The sequence below is a fragment of the Thrips palmi genome, unplaced genomic scaffold, assembly GCF_012932325.1.
Source record: "Thrips palmi isolate BJ-2018 unplaced genomic scaffold, TpBJ-2018v1 HiC_scaffold_4, whole genome shotgun sequence".
Taxonomy (NCBI): Eukaryota; Metazoa; Arthropoda; class Insecta; order Thysanoptera; family Thripidae; genus Thrips; species Thrips palmi.
In genome coordinates, this window is record NW_023144631.1 from 5160678 (window position 1) to 5180937 (window position 20260).

A 20260-nucleotide genomic window follows, 5' to 3' on the forward strand; every position below is an offset into this window, starting at 1 on the left:
TAAGTTTATAGGTCTGTCCGTAAAACCTGAAGTGGTGCGGTTACAAGCAATCCCTTTTTCCCAAAGGGGGTTTTATAGTTATTTTTCATTGGATAGCTACATCTTTTTTATGAGATTTGTGCAAATTATGACTTATTTGTTTATTCTTATAATTGAAGATAGTGTATTTATCAGATTGAGGGGAAATTTGTTAAGATGGTGTGAAAGCTTCTACTGTGTATAGCCTCAGTCTGGATTGGGGTGTGATTTGTTGCTCCTTTTGACACTGGCGTGGGTGATGTGTACAGTAACAGTTTTACTTGCTTGTTGCTGCATTGAACTGACAAGTGTGAGAATTGTGGGAGAATGAGCTGAAGTGTTGCTATAGGTTTTAACTTGGTGCCTATCACACAATGACATTCACATTCCGGCTATGGTCCTTTGCTGTGTAAAAAAAAAAATTGACCTCAAAGTTTATAATGGCCAACTTCTTCCTTACTGTGGAGATGTACCTAATGCACATTTGGTGTGAACGAATGTGATTCATCAATCCAGTATTGTCCCTCTGCCAAGATTAAATCTGGACTGAAAGCACATACCTTCACTTGCTATGAAGTGCAAATTATTGTTTGATATAAGAGAGATAAAGATTTTAGTCTCCTCCCCTTCAAAAGGAAATGTAAGCATACTACCAAACTTGTGAAATATATTGTACTTGTGCTTCAGTGTGCCTTGTTTGAATAACCTGTTAATCTTGTTGGTAGTCTGCAATGCCCGCACACTTCCAAGTCTTGATTTCTGATGAAGCTAACAGCTTCCCACTAATGCGATCAGCTCCTACTTTTTATTTATTTATTATTCTAGTATGTGTTTTTGTTTAATCAGAATGTAATGTCATGGGCTGAGATAGGTAACCTCGTAATAATTTACTTATACTCTTAATTTTTAGGCTCCGGTTATATTGCATGGAGAATGGGTGGGGAAGGGGTGGGTGGGTGTAAACCGAATCAGGACTTGTATTACAATCAGACTTACGGGAAATTTGTGGGTGAAGTTTTATCTGTAGGCTGACATGTTGTTAAGGATCTAGCAAGTTTTTTTTTTTCTCTGAATGTGTTCATTATTAAATCATTTGAGATGCTGTGAAGGAAAGCGTTTTGTTGCCGCTTGAGGCAGTGCCACTACCAACATGACACTGGGGACGTCAGGTCGGGGCTATTGGTCCTGGCGCGCCACGACGGCCAGGTAGCAGAAGGCCCCGCATCGGGGCACGGGCTGCGACGCGAAGAACTCGCCGCCGTCGGGCGAGTAGTCGCAGGCGCGCCGGGTGGGCCCCGCCCCCGCGCCGGAGCCGTCGGCGTCGTCATAGCTCTGCTCGCGGTGGGAGTAGCCGCCGCTCAGCCCGCTCGCGTCGCCGAAGTCGTCCCCGCTCTCGTACGCCACCGAGGGCTGTGGAGGACGGCGGCAGTGTCGGTACCACGGCGGACCGATTCCGAGAGTCGTCTTCGCCACTCTGTCTCTCGCACTTGGGGGGCGTCCCGCGTAGGTTCGATGGGGACAGATCGACGGAAACGAATGTCGGAATCAGTCTGCGGGAAGAGCAGTGTGGCTGGCGGGCTGCCCGTCGTCGGGGGTGCCGCAGGCGCTGTCCCTTCGCGGCGCCCCTGGGCCAGGGGCCCTGGCGGCAGGCAACCCGCCTGCCACTGCTGCACGCGCCGCCCGTCTGCAACGCCACTGCAAGTGCTGCGAGGGGGCAAGGCAGGCAAGGCGACCCACGCGGGGCCGGTCGCCCGGTCACTGCGGGTGAGTCACCGAGTCATCGCGCCGAAAGAGGCTACAGAGCCTTTGTGTCCGTGTATGCTAACTCCCGGGCCGGCCGGCGGGGCTCTTCGGCCGCGACCCACTTCTCGCGGCCCAACGCGCCGCCCGGCAGTGGCAGGCCGACAACAGTGCCGTGCCGTTTTGTTCAGAAGGCGCATTAACATGTCGCTGTTCGGCCCTGCGACGGATCCCGCTGTCGTCGCTCCGTCTCTGTCGCACTCAAGGGGCGTCCCGCAGGCCCCGCAGGGGTGCGAGGGAGAGCGCGGGGAAACCCTGTGCAGAATCATTCGGGGTGGACAGGAGGACCGCGGAAGCCCCAACCCTTCGAAGAGAAGCATCGAAGCCGTCTGCTCCGCACATCAGCGTCCTCGCCTCATGGCGCCTACCGTTTTGGCGCGAGCGGAGAGAGACCATGCGAGAAGGCCCTTCTATGCCATGTCATGTTGAGGCAGCGACGAGACGCTGCCCTGCCCGGAAGGCACTACCAGGGTTGGGTGGGTGGGTTTTCTTTTTCCGGGCGGTTTAGGCCAGGGGCGACTTGAAACCTGTCGTGCATCGTTGCGCCACCCGCGAGGCCACCCCGGCCAAGTCGCATACCGCGTTCCGCCAAGCGATTCTGAAGAGACGTTTCGTCGCTGGGGTGCGAGAGAGACAGAGAGCGACTCTGCTCGGAACTGGTGCGCAGTTCGCCCGCCCCGTCAAAGCAAGACGCCGGACCGGCAATAGCAATAGAGTTACGTTGTGCTTATCAAGCAGTTCCCTTCACGCGAGATTCGGGCGCGGTGCTCGGCGGGGCGCGGGGCTGTGGCGTGGACTTCCCCGAGGCGACAGTGGGCATGGCGCGGGGCAGAGCCAGGCAGAGCTAGCGCAGCGAACGGGGCCAGTGCGCAGTAGCGGGGTGTGCGACGTCCCCGCGCCAGGTGCGGATACAGATGGAGAGGGAGGGGTGGGGGTCAAATTGTAGCTCCCTGACGGCGCTTGTCGTCTCTAGCAGTTCGCCACGCGCCAGACAAGACTTATTTCGGGAGTCAGCTGGGCTGGGTTGGGTGCGCCACTGAGGCGCTTTGGACACTTGACAGCACGCAGCGGAGAGTGATATTGATTTTCGTCTTTGTACAGTATTGGAAAACCGTAACTGTCAGGGTGACAGTGGTGACTGGTTTAGGCGCGTGCCTTGGAGATTGGAGGAGTTCAGCATTTTTTGCCCACCTAAGGCGTCATGCATTGCCAATTGCCAACCCATGAGGCGCCCGTTGAGGGCCTTTTAGCCAGGTATGCGCCCGCCTCGGTTTGGCAGCTGAAATGACGTCGGCAGCAGCCCATCCCCTCGCAAGGGTCGAACAGAACAGGCCAGCGATTCATCGACGGCACAGCTAGCCGATGCCTTATCGTGACACGACCACACCACGCAGCTGCGTCGCTTCATTGGCAATTGAGAGTGCAGCGCTGTCCCCGCCTCGGGCCCCGGGCCGCGGGGCCTGGCCTTATGGCCCTGGCCGCCAGATTATAAATGAACACAACGCACTACGCGACGCGCAGCGCTGTGCTTGGCCGTGCTTCGCTCGTCGCTGCTCTCCTCTCCGCCGCGACACGCTGATCCGAACGGCCGCCGAACTGTACTCAGCGCTCTGTGCCGTCCGCGGCTGTGCCCCGCCGCCCCGCTGCCGCGTCTTCTGGCCCTCCCTCTCCCTTTCCCTCCGCCGCCCCTTCGCCTCTCACTGCCGGGCTGGCCGGGCTGGGCGGGCTGCCTCCCCCCGGGCCCCGGGCGGGCTTGGCGGGCTTGGCGCGCTTTGGCCGGGGCGGCTGAAGGCTGCTGAAGCCGGGAGGGCGACCTCCTCTGCGCGCTGCGGCCCGCCTCGATTCCCTCACTGGTGACGAAGCACTGCCGTCATGCTGATGCGGCAATGGGCCCGCTCCCTCGTCCGCGCCGTGCAGTGCACTGGCAGCGCACTGGCGGCACCGCGCTCCGACGGCCGGCCCAGAGGCCCCAGACCCAGACGCCCCAAACGGCGCGCCGAGCCTGGCCGTGCCTGGCCGTGCCGCCGCCGGGCCCGAGAGCGCCGCCCCGCACTCGTGGGCCGGCCCGTGGGGGTGCGACAGAGACAGAGCGACTACACGATCCCCCGGAATGGCTTCGGCCGAGTCCGGCCGGAGCGCCGCGCGCCGCGCCGCCGTGCCGTGACCCTGTGGGGGCCGCGGGGCGGACTTCAAGGTGTGGGTGAGGGAACGCCACGCGCTACGCCACGCTCGGCGCCCGGTTTTGCGGGGCTTGCTGCGTCGCCCGCCAGATGCCGCCACGCGACGCGCCGGGCGCGATTTTCCCTCTCGGTCCCTCCCACCTGTATGCGGGACGACGCCGCGTGCGCACGAGAGAGACAGAACGACGTCGGCCGGGTCCGGAATCAGTGCGCTGCGCGCGGGGAAGTCCGGGGAAGTCCCTCGCGCGCCGATCCGGCCCACGTGGGCCTCCCTCGCTCCCAGCAGCCTGATTCCGAGAGTCGTTTTCGTCGCTCTGTCTCTCTCGCACTCATGATCGCCCTCTATAGGTGCGAGAGAGACAGAGCGACGAAAACGACTCTCGGAATCAGTCTGCTGGCGTACCAGCAGGTGCTCCAGGGCGGGTAGCGGCGCCGCGGGGGCCGCGCTGTCGAAGGGCGGCCGCAGCTGGCCGTCTTGCAGGCTGAGCAGCAGCAGGTAGGCGAACATGTTGCGCAGCCGCATCTCGTCCATGGTGGTGCCGCACGTCGACAGCTTGAGCAGCCAGTCCGTGGCCAGCTGCCTCTCTGGCGGTGAGGGCAAGACAACCCGGGTCACACGCCTGCCCCCAACACTACAGATCTACGCTCTAGCAAATGCTTGCTTGGCCAAGTACACACTAGCGAATCCATGCCTGGCAAGTTCTCACTTTAACTGCAAGCTTGGCTCTTTAAATCCACGCTACGCGCACACACTTGTGAGTGTCTACTTGCCTTGGGGCAGGCTCAGCTTGTTCATCAGGGACTTGCACAGGACCAGGTTGTAGTTGAAGTCGTAGTTGAGCGTCTGCTCGGTCTCCTCCTCCGGCTCCATGGCGCGGCGGGGGCGTGGCGGGGGCGCGGCGGGGGCGCGGCGGGGCGCAGGGCCCAATAATGGTGGCCACTGTGTCTCCGCGATACAGATACAGTGGCACCCGCGCGCCGCCCGCCCCGCCCGCCCCGCCCGCTCGGCACGCAACCCATCGTGCGGCCGCGTCCGACGGGCGGCGGGCCCACGCGGCGCAGGAGAGTGTCTCGTGTCGCATCCAGACAGAGGTTGAGGAGAAGGAGGGAAGGTGCACAAAAGTTGCCTACTTTCAGACATCGCGCCACCTTTTGCCTACTTTACCCTCCAGCTCATCGCCCCCTCCGCCTGTTTACTTTGCCATCCGTTGGTGCAATGTAAAATGGGAGAGGGTTGGGCTTCGAAGGGGGAGGGGTGGAAATGTGAAGTGCTGAAAATGCACAAAAAACGACTGCCGAGTAATGCAGAAAATCAGGCTCTCAACTAGATGACTTCAAATGTCTGCACGGTCAGTTCTTGGAAGAAGAATCAAAGCACACCACGGGTAGGAAGAATCCCTCTCCCAGACCCTTCCCTTCTACAACCCTCAGACAACCATGTCCCCTTCCCTTCTACAACCCTCAGACAACCATGTCCCCTTCCCTTCTACAACCCTCAGACAACCATGTCCATTCCACAACCATCCCCTTCCCATGCCCCCTCCTTCCGATCCGCCCCCCCCCCCAATGCCCATGTTCACGGTGACACTGAGGCGCGAAGGCGCGACGCAACTTGACGCCCGGACGAGACTGGACGGACTGCCGGAGTCGAGGCTGCCTGAGGCTGCCCGGCCGGAGCTGGCAGGAGACTCAGGAGAGGCTCCACGCCGCGACAGCGTCCCGACGGCTCCATTCAGTCAGTGTCGGGCCGCACCGACGGCCAGCGCGTCGCCTGTCTTCCTCGGACACCTCACAGTGTGTCTCACAGTGTCCGCAGTGTCTCGCAGACAGGCCGGAGCCATGGAGCCCCGGACCGCGCGGCGCGGCCCACCGAGTAGTGGCTCGTGGCTGGTGGCGGCCGTCGTGCTCTCCATGGGTGTCAGCGCGGCGATGGGGTGCGACTGTGAGTACCGAAGGGTGACGCCGGTGGGAGCATCCCAAGGGCGACGCCGAAGGGAGTATCCAAGGAAGACGTCGAAGGAAGTATCCGAGGGCGCCGCCGAAGGAAGTATCCAAGGACGACGTCGAAGGGAGTATCCGAGGGCGCCGCCGAAGGGAGTATCCCAAGGGCGACGCCGAAGGAAGTATTCCAAGGGCGCCGCCGAAGGGCGCGTGAGTGCCGCTAAGTGCCGCTAGTGCCGCCACGGAGCGCCTTGCGGGTAGGCAACACGCCGACTAACAGCGCAGCCCTGCGCCGCGGGGTGCCTACCCTTGACTTCGCAGGCGCTCGCCCCCCGGCTCGTGCAGCCTTGAGTTTCCGCTCGTCTCGTTAAAACCGGCGATTCATTTCAAAGAAACCGACCTGGGCCAAGCCTCAGGTGCACGAGTGACTCACGGTGCCGTGGGCAGTGAGACTTCTCGCTTCGGCACTCGTGCGTGCGTGGGGTTTGTTTACTAACAGTGCAACAATGACGTGTTGCGCCGGAACAGCAGACCGAATCCCGAGAATCGTTTTCATCCTGCTGTCCCCCTCGCACCTATATGAGACGCCCCATGAGTGTAAGAGAGACAGGGCGACGAAAACGACTCTCGAAATCAGTCCGCAGTGTTACGGTCGAACTAATATTGGTGTCCGCCCACACGATTCACGCCTTTCCCGGAACGGTCGAATCGAGATATCGAGATATCGAAATGCTTCTTACGCGGAACTGGGCGTTTCTTGGCGTTGCTCATTGCCGCGGCTGCCCGTCATCCGTCGCGTATTTGCATAACAACTTGACGGCGATGCGGCGAGCGGTGCCAGCAATCCGTCGACATCAATAACAGTTATTTATCGACGTTCTCTTTGTGTCTGTCGGCCGGCCGGGAGATAAGCCGAGCGTTGTAGGCTGGAAAGTCCAAAAAGCCGCGATAAAAAATAATAGAAAAAGAGGGAGAGAAAGAAAAGAAAACAGGGAAATGTCTCATTTAAGATGGAAACAAACGGCCCTCGGACTTCTTGCACCCATTGTACACGTCGCGGACGTCGCGGCTACGCTCACTACACCACGTGGTACCTGGACTTCCGACGCTGGTGCATCGTTTGCGAATTTCGCCCTCTTGTGGCTACACTGCCGACGAGGAATCGCTCACTTCCTGACTGAGTCCGTCGAAGTGACCGGCAGCAATTTGGAGGAGCCGCGTCCAATGGCTGATCCCTGCGAGTGACTAACTTTATTGCTGCTCTCAAGGTGGCCAAGCAGCACACTGATTCCGAGGGTCAGTTTCGTCGCCCTGTCTCTCTCGCCTTCGTGCGGCGTCCCGTATAGATGCGAGAGGGACAGCGCGACGAAAAGGACTCTCGGAGTGAGTCTGCAGTGCGCGGGGGAGGCGGGGCGGCCGGCGTCGAGTCAATCCACTCGCGCCCAGCGAGAAGCCGAAGCCTCGGTGCGGCCGGCGCGGCCATCTCGCTGCGGACCGGGAACCCAAAACAAAAACAAAAGCCAAAACAACGACCGCCGGACTCCTTCATCTCGGCGGTAATTGTTCGCAACAAATCGCGAGGCGGCTTCGGTGGGATCGGCGGCAGCAGACTGATTCCGAGAGTCGCTTTCGTCGCTCTGTCTCTCTCGCACTCGTGGGGCATGCCGTATAGGTGCGGGAGAGACAGAGTGACGAAAACGACCCTCGGGATCGGTCAACAGGGGAGGTGTGGGGAGGGACGGAGGAAAACAAATCGACTCCAGAGCGCGGAGAGGGAGAGAGACGCCACCGGAACGAATGGCGGAGCATCTCGGCTTACCTGGCGGTGCTGGCGGACTGGAACGGAGCGGGTAGCGATCAATCAAAAGCGTGTTAGCGACGATGGCGGCCAGGGTCAAGGCCGCCGTGCCGCCGTCGGACGCGGCGTCGTGGCGTGGGCGTCGCTGCAGCCAAACACGGCCGGATCAGGCCAGCCGCCGAGGAGGTCTAACACATTCGCCCTCAGAGACTCAGACACCGGCATGGCCGACATGGGCATTGGATGGTTCCCCGGAGCGGAGAGGCGTCCGAGAGAGTCACCTGAGCTTGTATTCGGAGGGCTTGTTCCGAACACGGTGTTCCTTGAGTGAGAAAGAGAGCCGGAAGAACGACTCTCGGAATCAGTCTTCAGCCTCTCAAGTTCAAGTGTAAGAGTATCACGGGGCGCTGCTCGGCGGGCGGCCTACCCATCGTCACGCAGGCGTCCGGCGAACCCACGGTGGTTTCTCTTTCACTCCGATTTCCGTCTCTCTGCCCTCCAGGCGCGACGAGCAAGGGCGCCAGCGCCCCGCCGGAGAACTCGCTGCTTCCCCGGGGCGGGCCGGCAGCGCCGCAAGCGCCGCCAGCGGGGGCGGCGCCCAGACGGACCACCACCACCACGCTGGACGACGTGCTCACCCCCGAGCTCGTGCAGAGCTACCTGGCGCTGCAGCTGCACCGCGCCGCGCTGGACATGGCCGAGCGGACGCAGGCCACGCGGTGAGCGGCTGGCTGCCTCTCCGTCTCTCTCGCACCGCAACCTACCGATGGGGTGCCAGAGAGAAGAGCGACGCAATGCTCCTTCTAAAGCAGGCGGCAGCGCAGACTGATACGCAGGGTCGTTTTCGTCGCTCTGTGTCTTTCGCACTCATGGGGCGTCCCGTATGGGCGTGAGAGAGACAAAGCGACGAAAACGACTGTCGGAATCAATCTGCACAGCTGGAGGTGTGATTCCCTTACCCCTTAATGTGGACAGGTCGTCCGGCGCGAGGTGCTCCGACCCCCAGTCTCCCTGCGGGCGCGCCGCGTCGCTGCGCCGCTCCAGGCGCTTCGCGGCGGCGGTCCGCTCCGACCCTGGCCGCGACGGCGACGTCCCCGTGGTGCTGGGGCTCGTCGGCACGGGGCTGCCCTCGGGGCTGCCCTCGGGGCCCTCGCGCTCGTTGTCGGCGCAGGGCTCCAGGGCGCTGCCCTCCGCCTCGCCCTTCATGGCGGTGCGGCCCGCCCGAGGGCCCGCCAAGCCGCCGCGCGACGACTCCAACGACGTGCCCGTGTTCAAGGGCACGCACGAGGGCACGCCCGTCGTGCACCTCGTAACGCCGCCGCCGCCAGTGGCCAGGCTGGCGCCCGCGGCCAGCACCGAGCCCACCGTGCCCGTGGTCAAGGGCTCGGCCGACCCGGCGCACCCCACCACGCCGCGCACCGCCCTGCTCCCCGGGGACCTGCAGCTCACGCCCGAGGAGGAGGAGGCCCTGGCCGTGCTGCTGGAGGGCAGGCACCACAAGAACGGCGACAAGCCCTTCAGGACGAGGCCGGCGGCGCCGCGGCCCCCCACCAGGCCCGCCAACTGGCCGCCCAGCACGGCGTCCAGCACGCCCGCCTCGGTGGCCAGCGTCAGCGGCAAGGTAAGGCTGCGAGCCTCCAACGAACGTGGAGTCAAAATCGTTGCAAATCAGTGCCTCACCCTCCCGTTCGTCCCGTTCGCGCAGGTCGGCGGCAAGACGATCCCCTCGGCCGCGGCTCCCGCGGCCGGCCGCCCCCCGCAGCGCAGCAGCACCGCCAACAAGGACAGCTGCTGCAGCCAGCGCAAGCTGGTCCAGGAGCTGGAGCGGCAGCTCACCCTCCTGAGGCAGCTCAACGCCGCGCACATGCGCGAGGACTGGGTCCGCGCCAGCTATCCCAGCCCGTACTACCCCTACCTGCACAACCTGCCCGTCCATTCGGCCAGAGGTACGGCCAGCTGGGATTCAGAAGAGCGGCTTGTATCTCGCTCTCTCTCGCACCCTTGGGCGCCCTTGGGGGTGCCCCATGAGTGTGAGAGAGACAGCAACAAAACTACCCATCTCGATGGCTCGGTGCGGAAGATAGTCCCATCGAGACGCACGCGAGAGGCTCTCTATGCTTTCCTTGGCGACGGGGGTGCTTACCCAACTGATTTCGAGAGCCGTTTTCGTCGCTCTGTCTCTCTCACGCTCGTGAGGCGTCCCATACAGGTGCGAGAGAGACAGAGCGACGAAAACGACCCCCGGAGTCTGTCTGCTTTCTTAACGCCCTTGACTGCCCAGGCTACGAGGACGGCCCCATGCTGGTGCCCACCTACTTCCTGCCGTCGGGGTGGCGGCGCCGCGACGCCCTGCTGCCGCCGCCGTCGACGTGGACATCCGGGGCGCGGCGGCCCGGCCCCGCGCTGCCCGACCCGGCCAACTGCGACCGCCAGGCGCAAGATGACCAGGACGCCGACGACGGCGACGGCGGCCACCTGGACGACAAGGTGCAGTTGAGCGAGCAGCAGCGCGACGCCGCGGACCGCGAAGCTGACGACCTCCGGGGCGCCGATCCTCACGACGACGTCGGCGTCGACCCCAAGATCGGACAGCCCGTGGACTTTGAGATCCGCCGATGAGGCGGCGCGTCGTGGCGACGAGCACCGAGACCACGGCGATGGCGCCGCACGCCACGCGCCGCGACACGCCACCGTAAGGTGGACTAATTGCTCCGCCACTCCACTGGAAGGCTGGACTGCCCCGCTGAATCACGCGGAATGCCTCCGCCGCGACCTGCAGGCCGCGTCCCTGGACCTGGTTCAAGTTGCCGGGGCCCTAATTGGGCAGGTCCTGGCTATGCAGTGCCTCTCGCAGATCGCCTTGCGAGCGGCGACTGGCGGCGTTCTCCTGTTTCTCGCCAGCAGGCCGATGCCGAACAACGCTGTCTCTCTCCCTCGCACCCCTACAGCACGCCCCATGAGTGCGAGAGAGACAGGGCGACGAAAGCACTTTCAGACTCTTCGGTGTCCCAGACCAAGATGCGGCGGAGATAGTGGCGTCGCTGGCCCCTGCCGGCTGATTCCAAAAAAAAATATTCGTTACTCTGTCTCTCTCTCACTCCCCTACGGAACGTCCCATGAGTGCGACAGAGACAGAGCGACGAAACGATCTTTCGGAGTCGGGCGGCTGTGCCCTTGGCCTGGCTCAGCCTCGCACCTCCCGGCCCGCCACTGCGGCCACTTAGGTGACACGGACACGACGCCGTGCCCGTGCCGTTCCCATGGCGCCCCCACTTCCGCGTCCATCCTGGCCCATCCGCGCAACAGGTTCAAGTGGAAAAAGACTTCACCAAATAAAGGGTCTCGTCCGTGTTTCATTCATGACACCTGTGACTGCAATGCAAAAGTCGATCACCTCGTGGCCCTGCACTGTGTGTAGGGAATCATTTCTACCTCATTGGCGGATCCAGGGGAAAAGAGGGGGAGGGGGTCTCGCAGAAGTTGCCTACGTATAACGGCAGTGTGCGATTCGTTGCCTACCTTTCAGGCGGCTTGGCCGCGCCCCTCCCCCCCCACCCCCGGCATCCGCGCCTGAGGGACTTCCTCCTAGGGCGCCCAGGCGGCCATGTGAGTCATATTAGCTCCCTTATCCCATCCAGCTTTTCCAGACTATTTTTGGATTCCAGAGATCAACGGGACAAAGAGGGGACAAAATTATACAATCAATATTCAGACAAAACACATGTTTACTATGCACAGTTTGTTCATTGCTACATACATCATAACTCTGCCCCTTACATGATAAGATATACGTTAATGAGCAATAGAAATACATAAACTAAAGTACAACATTCCAAATTGGAAAAAAATATATCTTCCAAACACTCTAGGATTTTGGTGCTTTAGTGTGAGTTCACCATGAACTGAACACAAATTGAAGTATCACAGAGTTGCAGTAGATGCCAATCTAACATCAAACAACATCAGCTAGGGTTATCGTCACTTGGAGTCTTAGCTCTATTGTTAGCACTGTATAATTTCATTTCTTCGGCATATTTTTCTTTTGACTTCTCATACATATCATAGTAAATCTAAAAATGAGACAGAAAAAAGTAATTAGCAAATAATAAGAAAGAATATTTTTTTCTTTGAATGACAGAGTTGTATGGTACCTTTTTATCTTGAGGAGGCAGTGTATTCCACTTGCTTGCCAGCTGCCTGGTGATTTCCTGCTTTGACTCTCCCTCACCATTAGCACCTGCTGCTGCAGATGCAGATACAGCCAGCGGTCTTTGTTCTTGACAGAACTGGAGGAACGGATTGGCAGGTCGTTTTGGGGCATTGGGGTCCCTCTCTGGTTTGTCCCCTTTACTATTTTTCCTTTTAGTGGGACCGGAATTAGGTGTACCCGATGCATTGTTATTTGCACCTTTGCGTACCTTCTCTCCTGCTGCTTGGTTCTGAGAAGCAAAATTAATGAAAATACAAGGTATGAGTTAAAAATCTTGCTTCACTCTCTTTTGTTCAGGTCTGATGCCAATTATACACCATAAAGTGCTCAGTTGAACGAAATGGAACTTGAAGTTTGCTGAAAAAGCACATTGCCCTAAGCTATGCCCAAAGTACACAGCCAAAAATCTACATGACATGAGAAAAACACTCACTTTTCCTGCAGCTCCAGAAGCTTTCCCTCCTGAGGCAGCGGCAGAATTTTTCTCTCGTTTCACTGGTTGCTGGAGTGTAGAAATTTCTTCTCGTTCAAAAGTAATTGGTACATTTCTCCAGTTATCACCATGAGTGTCAAGCCGCTCCATTAAAATCCTTCAACATGAATAAATAAAATGATTGCTTGGGGCTGGGTATGTTATAGTAAAAAGTAAGTAAAATCAGGCACACAAAAGTAGTTTACTTGCGCTCTTTTCTACTCCTGCGAAGGAGCTTCTTCACTTGCTGATTTCTATGAACAAGACGTTCGTTGTCCTAAAAAGGAGATGGGTACTGGATTAATGCGAGTATGCAGGAAAAGAAGGACTTGCAAAAGATGTTTATAAATGATAAACAAAGATACATCAACAAATATATAGGTTAGGTCAGCAACAGCATTCATTACCTGCTGGAGCACTTCACATCTTTCCAATAAAAGCTGATATTTCCGTCTATAAACATCTTCTTCTTCCGTATCAACTTCATCGTCAGTGTCGTCAGAATTGCTGTCTGAGCCTGGACCATTCATTTTTCAGTGCCGAATTAATCCGATCGCCAGCAGTAGAGAAGCGTCTGCGTCTGTTCATCCGCCGCGTTTACCCCTCCCCTCCCCTCCTTCCACCTCCTCCTCCTTACCGCTGTGCGGCTCGGAAACTCGAACTTGAAAGTTTAGGCTCGTTTCGGAGTGCAAGGAATGAGTGGAAATAAAAAGAATCTTCTCGCTTGACTCGATGTCATCAAAATCAAAGAGAACTTTTTTATTGCGCGCCCGTTAAGCCCGAAGCAGACGACGAAGTTCAAGCGTTCAAACCAAACAACAGGATGAGAAATTTAGGTGTCAGCAGCACGGCCTTTTCAAAGAGTGAGAGAGAAGTGAAAGGTCGGTGGCAGTTGGCGGTAAAGTCTTCAGTGTTGAAGCCTGTTTCCCAAATTTCTAGTGTGATTGTTCCGCGAAACCCCGTTCATTTTCCATTTATCGAGATGCCGTCTCTCCTAGACTCTTGTGAAAAGTTTTTTGATACCAGAGACCTGTACGCAGTTTTGAATATAAAGAAAGATGCCAGCGACAAACAAGGTATTTGACATCTTTGGCCTGTCACATCTTGGCTATTTTCTGTGATCTAACACACTTTCTGCGCATGCAGATCATTTTATTCATTGTCTCTGTCTTACGACAACTATACCTCATTCATGTTTTCTTAAAACTGTAAAATATTTTGTTGTTGTCACTAACCCTGGCACACGTGGTCAAATGAATGAAATTATCGTTTCTCTTCTTCCGTGTTTGGATTCTATTTGTTTCACTCTTATTTCTTCTACTTGTCCTTAAGCCACTTCCTTTTGTATGACACCTTAAATTCTTGTTGCAGTCCGTAAGGCGTACCACAAACTGTCACTAGTCGTTCATCCAGACAGAGTTGATGAAAAGAAGAAATTGGAGGCTACTGAGAAATTCAAAGTACTTGGACATGTGCATTCAATTTTAAGCGATGCTGATAAGAGACAAATTTATGATGAAACAGGTTTGTCTTTATTCATAGCCTATCCAGTTCGTTGTCATTCTACAAAATCTTACTTGTTCGCTTGTTGTTGCAGGAGATTGTGGGGAAGATAGTGATGAGCTCAGTGATCGTGATTGGAGTGATTACTGGCGATCCTGCTTCAAGGAAATCACTGTTAAGGATATCACAGATTACGAGCAGCAGTACAAAGGTACTTAAGATGACCCTGTTTCATCTGTGGTATTTTTCCATTACTGCTTTAAGTGTGGTTAAGTTACCATCTGTGTTTTTTTTTTTTTTTTTTTTTTTTTTAGGTTCTGCAGAAGAGTTGCAAGATTTGAAGAATGCATACATTCATGGGAAAGGATCAATGGATTGGATTTTGGAAGCTGTTCCCTTTACTAATACTGAGGAGGAAGACCGCCTACGTGAACGTCTCAAGCCTCTGATGGACAGTGGGGAGATACCTGTTTACAAAAAGTTTACAAATGAAAATCCAAAAAAAGTTGCAGCTAGAAAGCGAAGGGTAATTTGTGTGATTACTTTCGCAGGATTAGAAACTTGTTGGCCATTGCCCGCATTGCCTGTATCATCTAATATGCCTTGTTTGTTTTGTTTTTTTCCAGTATGAGAAGGAAGCCAAAGAAGCTGAGGAGTTGGCTGCTGAGCTGGAACTGGACACAAAGAAAAGTGTTGAAGATGATGGCGAAGGAAGTCTTATGGCTGTTATTAAGGCTCGACAGGGTCAAAGGCTGCAGGATAGTGAAAATTTCTTAGACCGTCTTGCAGAAAAGTACATGGCAAAGGCTTCCAAGGGAACCAAAAAGAAGTCCTCAACTAAGAGTAAGAAATAGCCTTTGGGTTGTCAACATTCTCTTATCTTAATAAGTTTCTATTTCTAAATTAAAGCAGATATGAGTTAAGATTGTGGTATGAGAACAGGTGATAACATTTCTGTTCTTTCTTTCTCTGTGTGTGGAAATTGATATTTGCAAAAGAAGTTATCCTTTCTAAAGAAATTAGTGCATGCACCATTGCATGATTTCAACAATCCGACATTCATATGAATTTATACATTTTTTTTTTTAATTTTTAAGATTGCTAATTAAAATATTCATTCTTCTTATCTTAGCTTCTACTTCTTACCTATCATCATCTGCACTTATTATAATGGTGAACTGTGGCTGAATCTTGCTAAATTTTTGATCGATGAATGTTCTTTTGCGGCCACTATTCAACTCCTGTTGTTAATTCTTCAATGGAGGTCATAGGGCAATCAGCAATTTTATTAGGGAAAAACAACAGGTCTCACATGAATTGCCTTGACAACAACTTGGTTTTACAATTTGTAAAATGAGCTAGACCGAATACCCTGATAACTGAAGACTGAGTCATATCACCAATCACAGAAATGTTGTGCTATTGTTTCCCATGCAAGTTCATGGATAGCAACTGCACAGAAATTGAATGGAACCTGGCAAGAATATGTCTCAGTCTTCATAAGATGTTTTCTGTCCAAAATTATTGCTTTATTCAATAGAAGTCTTCTGGAATTTACTCCACATCTAGCTCAACCCTTCCCTCTAAGAAAAATAGGATTTCAAAAACAAATGGCTTCTAAAGAGACAATGAAGTCAAGGAGTAACTATCTCTCTGCACTGTTATAGCATAATATTCTAACAATAATGACTCAGAATGTATTGTATGAATTGGAATTTTCCAGGTACATGGCAAACACTTCACTTAGATAACTTTAAAGTGAAATTTCAAAGTAAAATAATATGTATCTTGCATATTTAAAGTGCTCAACAAAAATATATATAATACTTGCTTTGGTGGTTAAACAGTAACTCAAATGAAAATTTCATAGGAAAATCCTATTGTGCAAGAGATTTTTCTCAATTGTGCTCAGTCACCTTACTTCAACTCTCACATTCAGTCAGGCTGATACATTGATATTATTCAGGCACACTGTTTCTCATTTCATCAAACCTTACATCTAAGGGTTTTGTTTCACAAATTATTTTTTATCAATTCAGGATCACGAACACTTAACTCTCTAGGTTTAAGAAAAATCACAGGACTTCGGCTTATAAATCTGAAGGGTAGAAAAATCTTTGCTCTACAGATGGAAACACAAATCTGAACACATTCCAATAATGATGTGTGCGAAAGGCATTCAAACAATATTGAGACTCCATATTGTTATTGTGCATATACAATTAATAGGTTGGTTATTTAGGTTCTCCACTATCAACAAAGGGCAAACATGCATTTAATTAGATAAAGAAAAACTAAAAGAGTTGCAAGTTTGCACTTGCTGTATAGGACTGACTAGAAAAACATTTTTCACCCAATATATGCTACCAATGATTTGGTAGGGATACTAATACCTGTAGAACTTCCTACAGAAACTGAAAACGCATGGCAAATCAAACGTCTTGAATTATTCTCACTGGGAAGTAAGTTACTCTCTTAAAGTAACACAGTAATTATTGGAGAGAACACACTGTTGAGGCACCTTCCCTTTTGTCCATTGCAGCTGCTCTTCTTTTGATACCTTCCAAATAAACCTCTCTGTTGAAACTTCCTGCTGCAAGTGGAATTCTACAAATGGAGAAGGAAAACATTTCAACATTTCAACTGGGCACAAATGGTTTTGTTTACAGAATTGTTTTGAGTTTTCACTGATAGAATGTGCAAACTTACGTATCAATTCCTGGTCTAACATGACTGCTGAAAAGACCCCATACTGGCTTGTGGTCTGAGGTGCACACAGATTGTACTGAACTATATTTATTGCATACTAGGAATGGTGCACCTGAAGGAGTTGTCATAGGTAAAGACCCCCCTAATAAACTGCTTGCCCGACGGGGAGCCTGTCGACACTATGGAACATTTTACAAAGAATTAATAGGTTTAAATTTTATCAAAATATGCACATACAAATATGATTAACCTATTACCTTAAATAAGATCCTGTCTGTATATGATGGGGTACGTTGTTTCTGTGATGTATCGAACATCTGAGTTCCTGGGTCATACTTGTAAGTTGGCTTAAAAGTGATGGGGCCTTCCTCAAATCCTCTGAACACCATACCTTTTCGACATAACAGGCGATAAATCAGCACAATGAAGCCCCTCAGCCATTTTCAATCTTACAGTTTACCTACCTTGGAGAATACTGTTAGTTAATTGATCCATTTCCATCTTATACGGGGCGGGTAAAGGAAACTGTTGGTTTTCTACCCAGTTTACAACTTCAGCTCGTGGCTGTGAAAGGCGGAAGTTTAAATCCCCACACCAAAACACACAGTCAAAATTTTGTGTGACATCTGTAATCAGACAATTTTTCTCCATGATCACAGAAAACAGTATATGCAAGCAAATAAAGATTTAAATCAGACCATACCTTTATTTTTGTGCCTACATGGAAGGTTCTTGGGTAAATCCAGGGAACGCACAATTTTTTTTACATCACTAAGCCTTTCTTTAACCTTTTCAGCATGAGCAGTGAGATGAGATGTTATGAAGAGGAAAGATGTGCCAAACAGCATAAGACCAATTGCTACAGCTCCTTTGGTACGGAATGCTGTTCCTGGCCTAACACTGAAACTAGCTTCCTCAGGAACTGAAAAGAAAAATTATTTTTTTAAAAAATAATATACATTAATTACTGCTAATGGGATGACAGCAGTCTCTAACACTTCCAGGTCCTCACTCGTAAATCATCTAATCATAATAAAAACTAAAATTAATTTATGAATTAAAAAATAAAAAGTAGAGCAGACCTTGACATACCTGAACAAAACCAAATCAAATCCCTCCGCACATATAGAGCCAAATGCAAAGTGCCAAGAGCAGAGGAGTGAAGAAGTACATGTGATGGGCCGATTGTTTCTTGTATTCCAACTTCCCACTCAAACCTTTCAGGAAAACTTTCTTGTGTTCCGAACACCATGATATCTGGAACGTGTTCCAGCTCTTCTGGAAGAAGCAAGTCGTTGAGCTCTGCAGGTGGTGCCTGTGACGAGATAAGAAACTTGCTTTAAAATCAGTGCGCAAAAGAATCACAGCGGCTTGAGTTTAAAACCGACCTGGCCATTCATATTCCAAGTTCCAACAAAGATTTGAATGGTCCGTGAAGGCAGTACTCGTTCAAGTTCCAATGTTCCCAGTAAAGAATTTGCAGCAATCCTTCCATGTAGATAATTTCTGCAACATTTAAATAAAGTATCTTCAGAAGGTGGACTGATAGACTTGTGAGAGATTAAGAAAATATTAGACTGACCGTTCTCGAGCTTTATTAGCTGGGATGAGATGCAAGAGTTGAGCTGCTAGCAGAGATTGCCTGGCTAAATTTCCTGTAGATCCATTACTTTGATGAGAAGATGTTTCTCCGCCTCCATTTGATGCACTTTTGGTGTGATCAAAGGGTCCTTCACAGCCAACAGATAAAGGTCGAACTCTTGGTCCTAATAGTGCATCATGTGAAGGAGATCGTTTCTTCCTACGTGGGGGTGCTTCTGGAGCACTGTGTGTTGATCCAGGAGATGAATGAATTGATGATGGCAAAAGATTATCAGCAGAATGACACTGTGAAAAGAGTCTTTGGCGAGTCTGTTTAGGAAGCCCTAGAGGTAGATTGCATTTAAGTCTCATCTGGAAAAAAAGGAAAAGAAAATGGCATTGAAAATAATTGATTAGGTAAAACATTAGTTTTCTTTCCAGTATACTCACAGATGAATCATCAGGGGAGATATTATGATCTGGAGTATGGGGTGAGCTGTCATTTCCCGTGTCACTTGTGCTCATGTCATCAGCAAATACAACAACTTTCTCATGATTCAAGCACAATTTTTGTGGCGAACTCTTCCCTGCCTTTGGTAAATCATGACTAGATTTGTTAGGAGATCCTTGATTAAATTTATTGTCTTGATCTTCTATGCTAGAACCAGTAGCCTCACATTTTGCTTCAAAATTATTGGTAGGATCTTGCTCTTCTTTAGTGGGTGACCCAGAAGTGACTGTTTCATTTTTTGAAGACTTATTTTCAGGATTTGAGATTTGGCCCTCACCAACTTGAAGGCAAACATCCATCATGACGGGCTTTTCATTTCTATTAGCCTTGGCAGCCTTCTTTGTGAGGTCATCCTTCCGGCGGCTAAACGCATTTCCACTTAGTGCTGAGTTATTATTAGACCTGTCCGACATCGCACAACACCCAAAAGCTGTCCGCCTTAGACTTCTATCTGGTCTGTTGTTTGTTTTTTCAAATGTTACAGCACTTTCCTCGTATACTTCAGAGGCTGAGGCATCAATTGTTAAATCGTTGCTACCTGATTGACAGCTTCTTCCAATTTCATGAGAGTCCACTTTACCCCTGTGGCGTTTAAGAAAACCACACAACGCTCTGTCAAAGTAGCAACATTTCAATGAGCAGTCCTTGGAACTTAACCTCATTTCCAATATTTCTCAGGTCCATAGCTTCAAGCTGGCCGAAATTTAACGGGTCAGTTGTCATCGACGCCACAGCCATTAGTGCCACTGTCTCACCTTCCCCCATGAAGCAGGCATGGATCAGCGGCCGCCCCCGACGGCTCGTCTTCTGCTAGCCATCGGGTCACGGGCATTGGCAGTGACCCGCGGCATCGCCAGCGGCCGAGTGACAAGCAGAGGTTTCATGGGGCCGGACGGCCAGACGGGAAGGGAGCGTCAAGCGTCCCTTCCACACAGGTGACAGGTAGAATGAGCGCACCACTACCTGTTCCCCGAAGGTGTCGAAGCGTCAAGGGCCAGTAGCAGTCGACGTTTGAGACAGGTGCACATCAACGCGAAACATAGTTCATTGAAACGAGAGAGCACGGTCGCGAGGGGCGGGACGGGTTGATCTAGTTTCTAGGTGTGGGTTGCTAAAAGGGCAATCGCATACATGACGCTCAACTGAGCAAAAGGTCTCGATCAATAACTTTGTTTATGCCTCAAGACACACACAACGTTCAAAGGGGAGGAGGGGGAAGGAGGGAGGGGGAGGGAAACAAAGTCTTGCCACCCAACTCCTTTCTGTCATTATTTTTAAAAGCCGTGCTAACTTTATTTATACAGGTTATGACCTTGGGAAAGAATAAAACGTTTATTGATATTTTTAATCTTGACCACTTAGGTGGCGTCATTACTTATTCGTGCAGGTCGGACCACGAAATTATAGTGATTTGGGTTGGCACCTGTGGAGGACAACGGATCCCGCTAATATTTAAATGTGACGCAAAGCTGCTTCGAGTGCCCATAAATGATGAATTCTGGTGGTTCTGGTTATAATTAAGATTTAAGTCTGGGAT

The 20260-nt window shown here is 52.4% G+C and overlaps 5 protein-coding genes across 5 annotated transcripts; 2 read left to right on the forward strand and 3 right to left on the reverse strand.

Annotated features, from left to right (window-relative positions):
* Positions 1 to 982: 982 nt before the first annotated feature.
* Positions 983 to 4869, reverse strand: LOC117649546. The gene is made up of 3 exons (XM_034392430.1): positions 4770 to 4869; positions 4402 to 4583; positions 983 to 1428 (listed from the first exon to the last, which is right to left on the reverse strand). The coding sequence occupies exons 1-3, from the start codon at positions 4867 to 4869 to the stop codon at positions 1195 to 1197; spliced, it is 516 nt and encodes a 171-aa protein (XP_034248321.1). The 3' UTR covers positions 983 to 1194.
* An 844-nt stretch (positions 4870 to 5713) lies between these two features.
* On the forward strand, positions 5714 to 11100 carry LOC117649547 (nascent polypeptide-associated complex subunit alpha, muscle-specific form-like). The gene is made up of 6 exons (XM_034392432.1): positions 5714 to 5940; positions 8240 to 8456; positions 8713 to 8898; positions 9073 to 9358; positions 9443 to 9683; positions 10019 to 11100. The coding sequence occupies exons 1-6, from the start codon at positions 5838 to 5840 to the stop codon at positions 10354 to 10356; spliced, it is 1371 nt and encodes a 456-aa protein (XP_034248323.1). The 5' UTR covers positions 5714 to 5837; the 3' UTR covers positions 10357 to 11100.
* Positions 11101 to 11444: 344 nt separating this feature from the next.
* On the reverse strand, positions 11445 to 13037 carry LOC117649183 (FACT complex subunit SSRP1-A). The gene is made up of 5 exons (XM_034391680.1): positions 12827 to 13037; positions 12626 to 12696; positions 12381 to 12537; positions 11889 to 12176; positions 11445 to 11807 (listed from the first exon to the last, which is right to left on the reverse strand). The coding sequence occupies exons 1-5, from the start codon at positions 12947 to 12949 to the stop codon at positions 11700 to 11702; spliced, it is 747 nt and encodes a 248-aa protein (XP_034247571.1). The 5' UTR covers positions 12950 to 13037; the 3' UTR covers positions 11445 to 11699.
* Positions 13038 to 13269: 232 nt separating this feature from the next.
* Positions 13270 to 15048, forward strand: LOC117649182 (dnaJ homolog subfamily C member 9). The gene is made up of 5 exons (XM_034391679.1): positions 13270 to 13495; positions 13791 to 13943; positions 14017 to 14133; positions 14237 to 14448; positions 14549 to 15048. Exons 1-5 carry the CDS (start codon positions 13402 to 13404, stop codon positions 14774 to 14776), a joined length of 804 nt encoding a protein of 267 aa, XP_034247570.1. The 5' UTR covers positions 13270 to 13401; the 3' UTR covers positions 14777 to 15048.
* A 139-nt stretch (positions 15049 to 15187) lies between these two features.
* Positions 15188 to 19931, reverse strand: LOC117649181 (inositol polyphosphate 5-phosphatase E). The gene is made up of 9 exons (XM_034391677.1): positions 18663 to 19931; positions 18214 to 18584; positions 18020 to 18137; positions 17724 to 17946; positions 17335 to 17553; positions 17096 to 17257; positions 16889 to 17022; positions 16632 to 16810; positions 15188 to 16529 (listed from the first exon to the last, which is right to left on the reverse strand). The coding sequence occupies exons 1-9, from the start codon at positions 19383 to 19385 to the stop codon at positions 16415 to 16417; spliced, it is 2244 nt and encodes a 747-aa protein (XP_034247568.1). The 5' UTR covers positions 19386 to 19931; the 3' UTR covers positions 15188 to 16414.
* Positions 19932 to 20260: the final 329 nt, after the last annotated feature.

What these genes read in the sequence shown, in the direction of transcription:
- LOC117649181 (XM_034391677.1), bottom strand. Translation starts at nt 19,385, where the DNA reads ATGAGGTTAAGTTCCAAGGACTGCTCATTGAAATGTTGCTACTTTGAC. An exon ending in TCTCCCCTGATGATTCATCT is followed by an intron (nt 18,585 to 18,662) that starts GTGAGTATACTG and finishes CTTTTTTTCCAG; the next exon opens with ATGAGACTTAAATGCAATCT. An exon ending in ATGTAGGCACAAAAATAAAG is followed by an intron (nt 17,258 to 17,334) that starts GTATGGTCTGAT and finishes GTCTGATTACAG; the next exon opens with ATGTCACACAAAATTTTGAC.
- LOC117649183 (XM_034391680.1), bottom strand. Translation starts at nt 12,949, where the DNA reads ATGAATGGTCCAGGCTCAGACAGCAATTCTGACGACACTGACGATGAA. An exon ending in GATGTGAAGTGCTCCAGCAG is followed by an intron (nt 12,697 to 12,826) that starts GTAATGAATGCT and finishes TCTCCTTTTTAG; the next exon opens with GACAACGAACGTCTTGTTCA. An exon ending in TGCCTCCTCAAGATAAAAAG is followed by an intron (nt 11,808 to 11,888) that starts GTACCATACAAC and finishes TCTCATTTTTAG; the next exon opens with ATTTACTATGATATGTATGA.
- LOC117649547 (XM_034392432.1), top strand. Translation starts at nt 5,838, where the DNA reads ATGGAGCCCCGGACCGCGCGGCGCGGCCCACCGAGTAGTGGCTCGTGG. An exon ending in CGCGGCGATGGGGTGCGACT is followed by an intron (nt 5,941 to 8,239) that starts GTGAGTACCGAA and finishes TCTGCCCTCCAG; the next exon opens with GCGCGACGAGCAAGGGCGCC. An exon ending in TCGGGGCCCTCGCGCTCGTT is followed by an intron (nt 8,899 to 9,072) that starts GTCGGCGCAGGG and finishes GCCAGTGGCCAG; the next exon opens with GCTGGCGCCCGCGGCCAGCA.
- LOC117649546 (XM_034392430.1), bottom strand. Translation starts at nt 4,869, where the DNA reads ATGGAGCCGGAGGAGGAGACCGAGCAGACGCTCAACTACGACTTCAAC. An exon ending in CAAGCTGAGCCTGCCCCAAG is followed by an intron (nt 4,584 to 4,769) that starts GCAAGTAGACAC and finishes CCTCACCGCCAG; the next exon opens with AGAGGCAGCTGGCCACGGAC. An exon ending in CCGCCCTGGAGCACCTGCTG is followed by an intron (nt 1,429 to 4,401) that starts GTACGCCAGCAG and finishes CGTCCTCCACAG; the next exon opens with CCCTCGGTGGCGTACGAGAG.
- LOC117649182 (XM_034391679.1), top strand. Translation starts at nt 13,402, where the DNA reads ATGCCGTCTCTCCTAGACTCTTGTGAAAAGTTTTTTGATACCAGAGAC. An exon ending in ACAAATTTATGATGAAACAG is followed by an intron (nt 13,944 to 14,016) that starts GTTTGTCTTTAT and finishes TTGTTGTTGCAG; the next exon opens with GAGATTGTGGGGAAGATAGT. An exon ending in TTGCAGCTAGAAAGCGAAGG is followed by an intron (nt 14,449 to 14,548) that starts GTAATTTGTGTG and finishes GTTTTTTTCCAG; the next exon opens with TATGAGAAGGAAGCCAAAGA.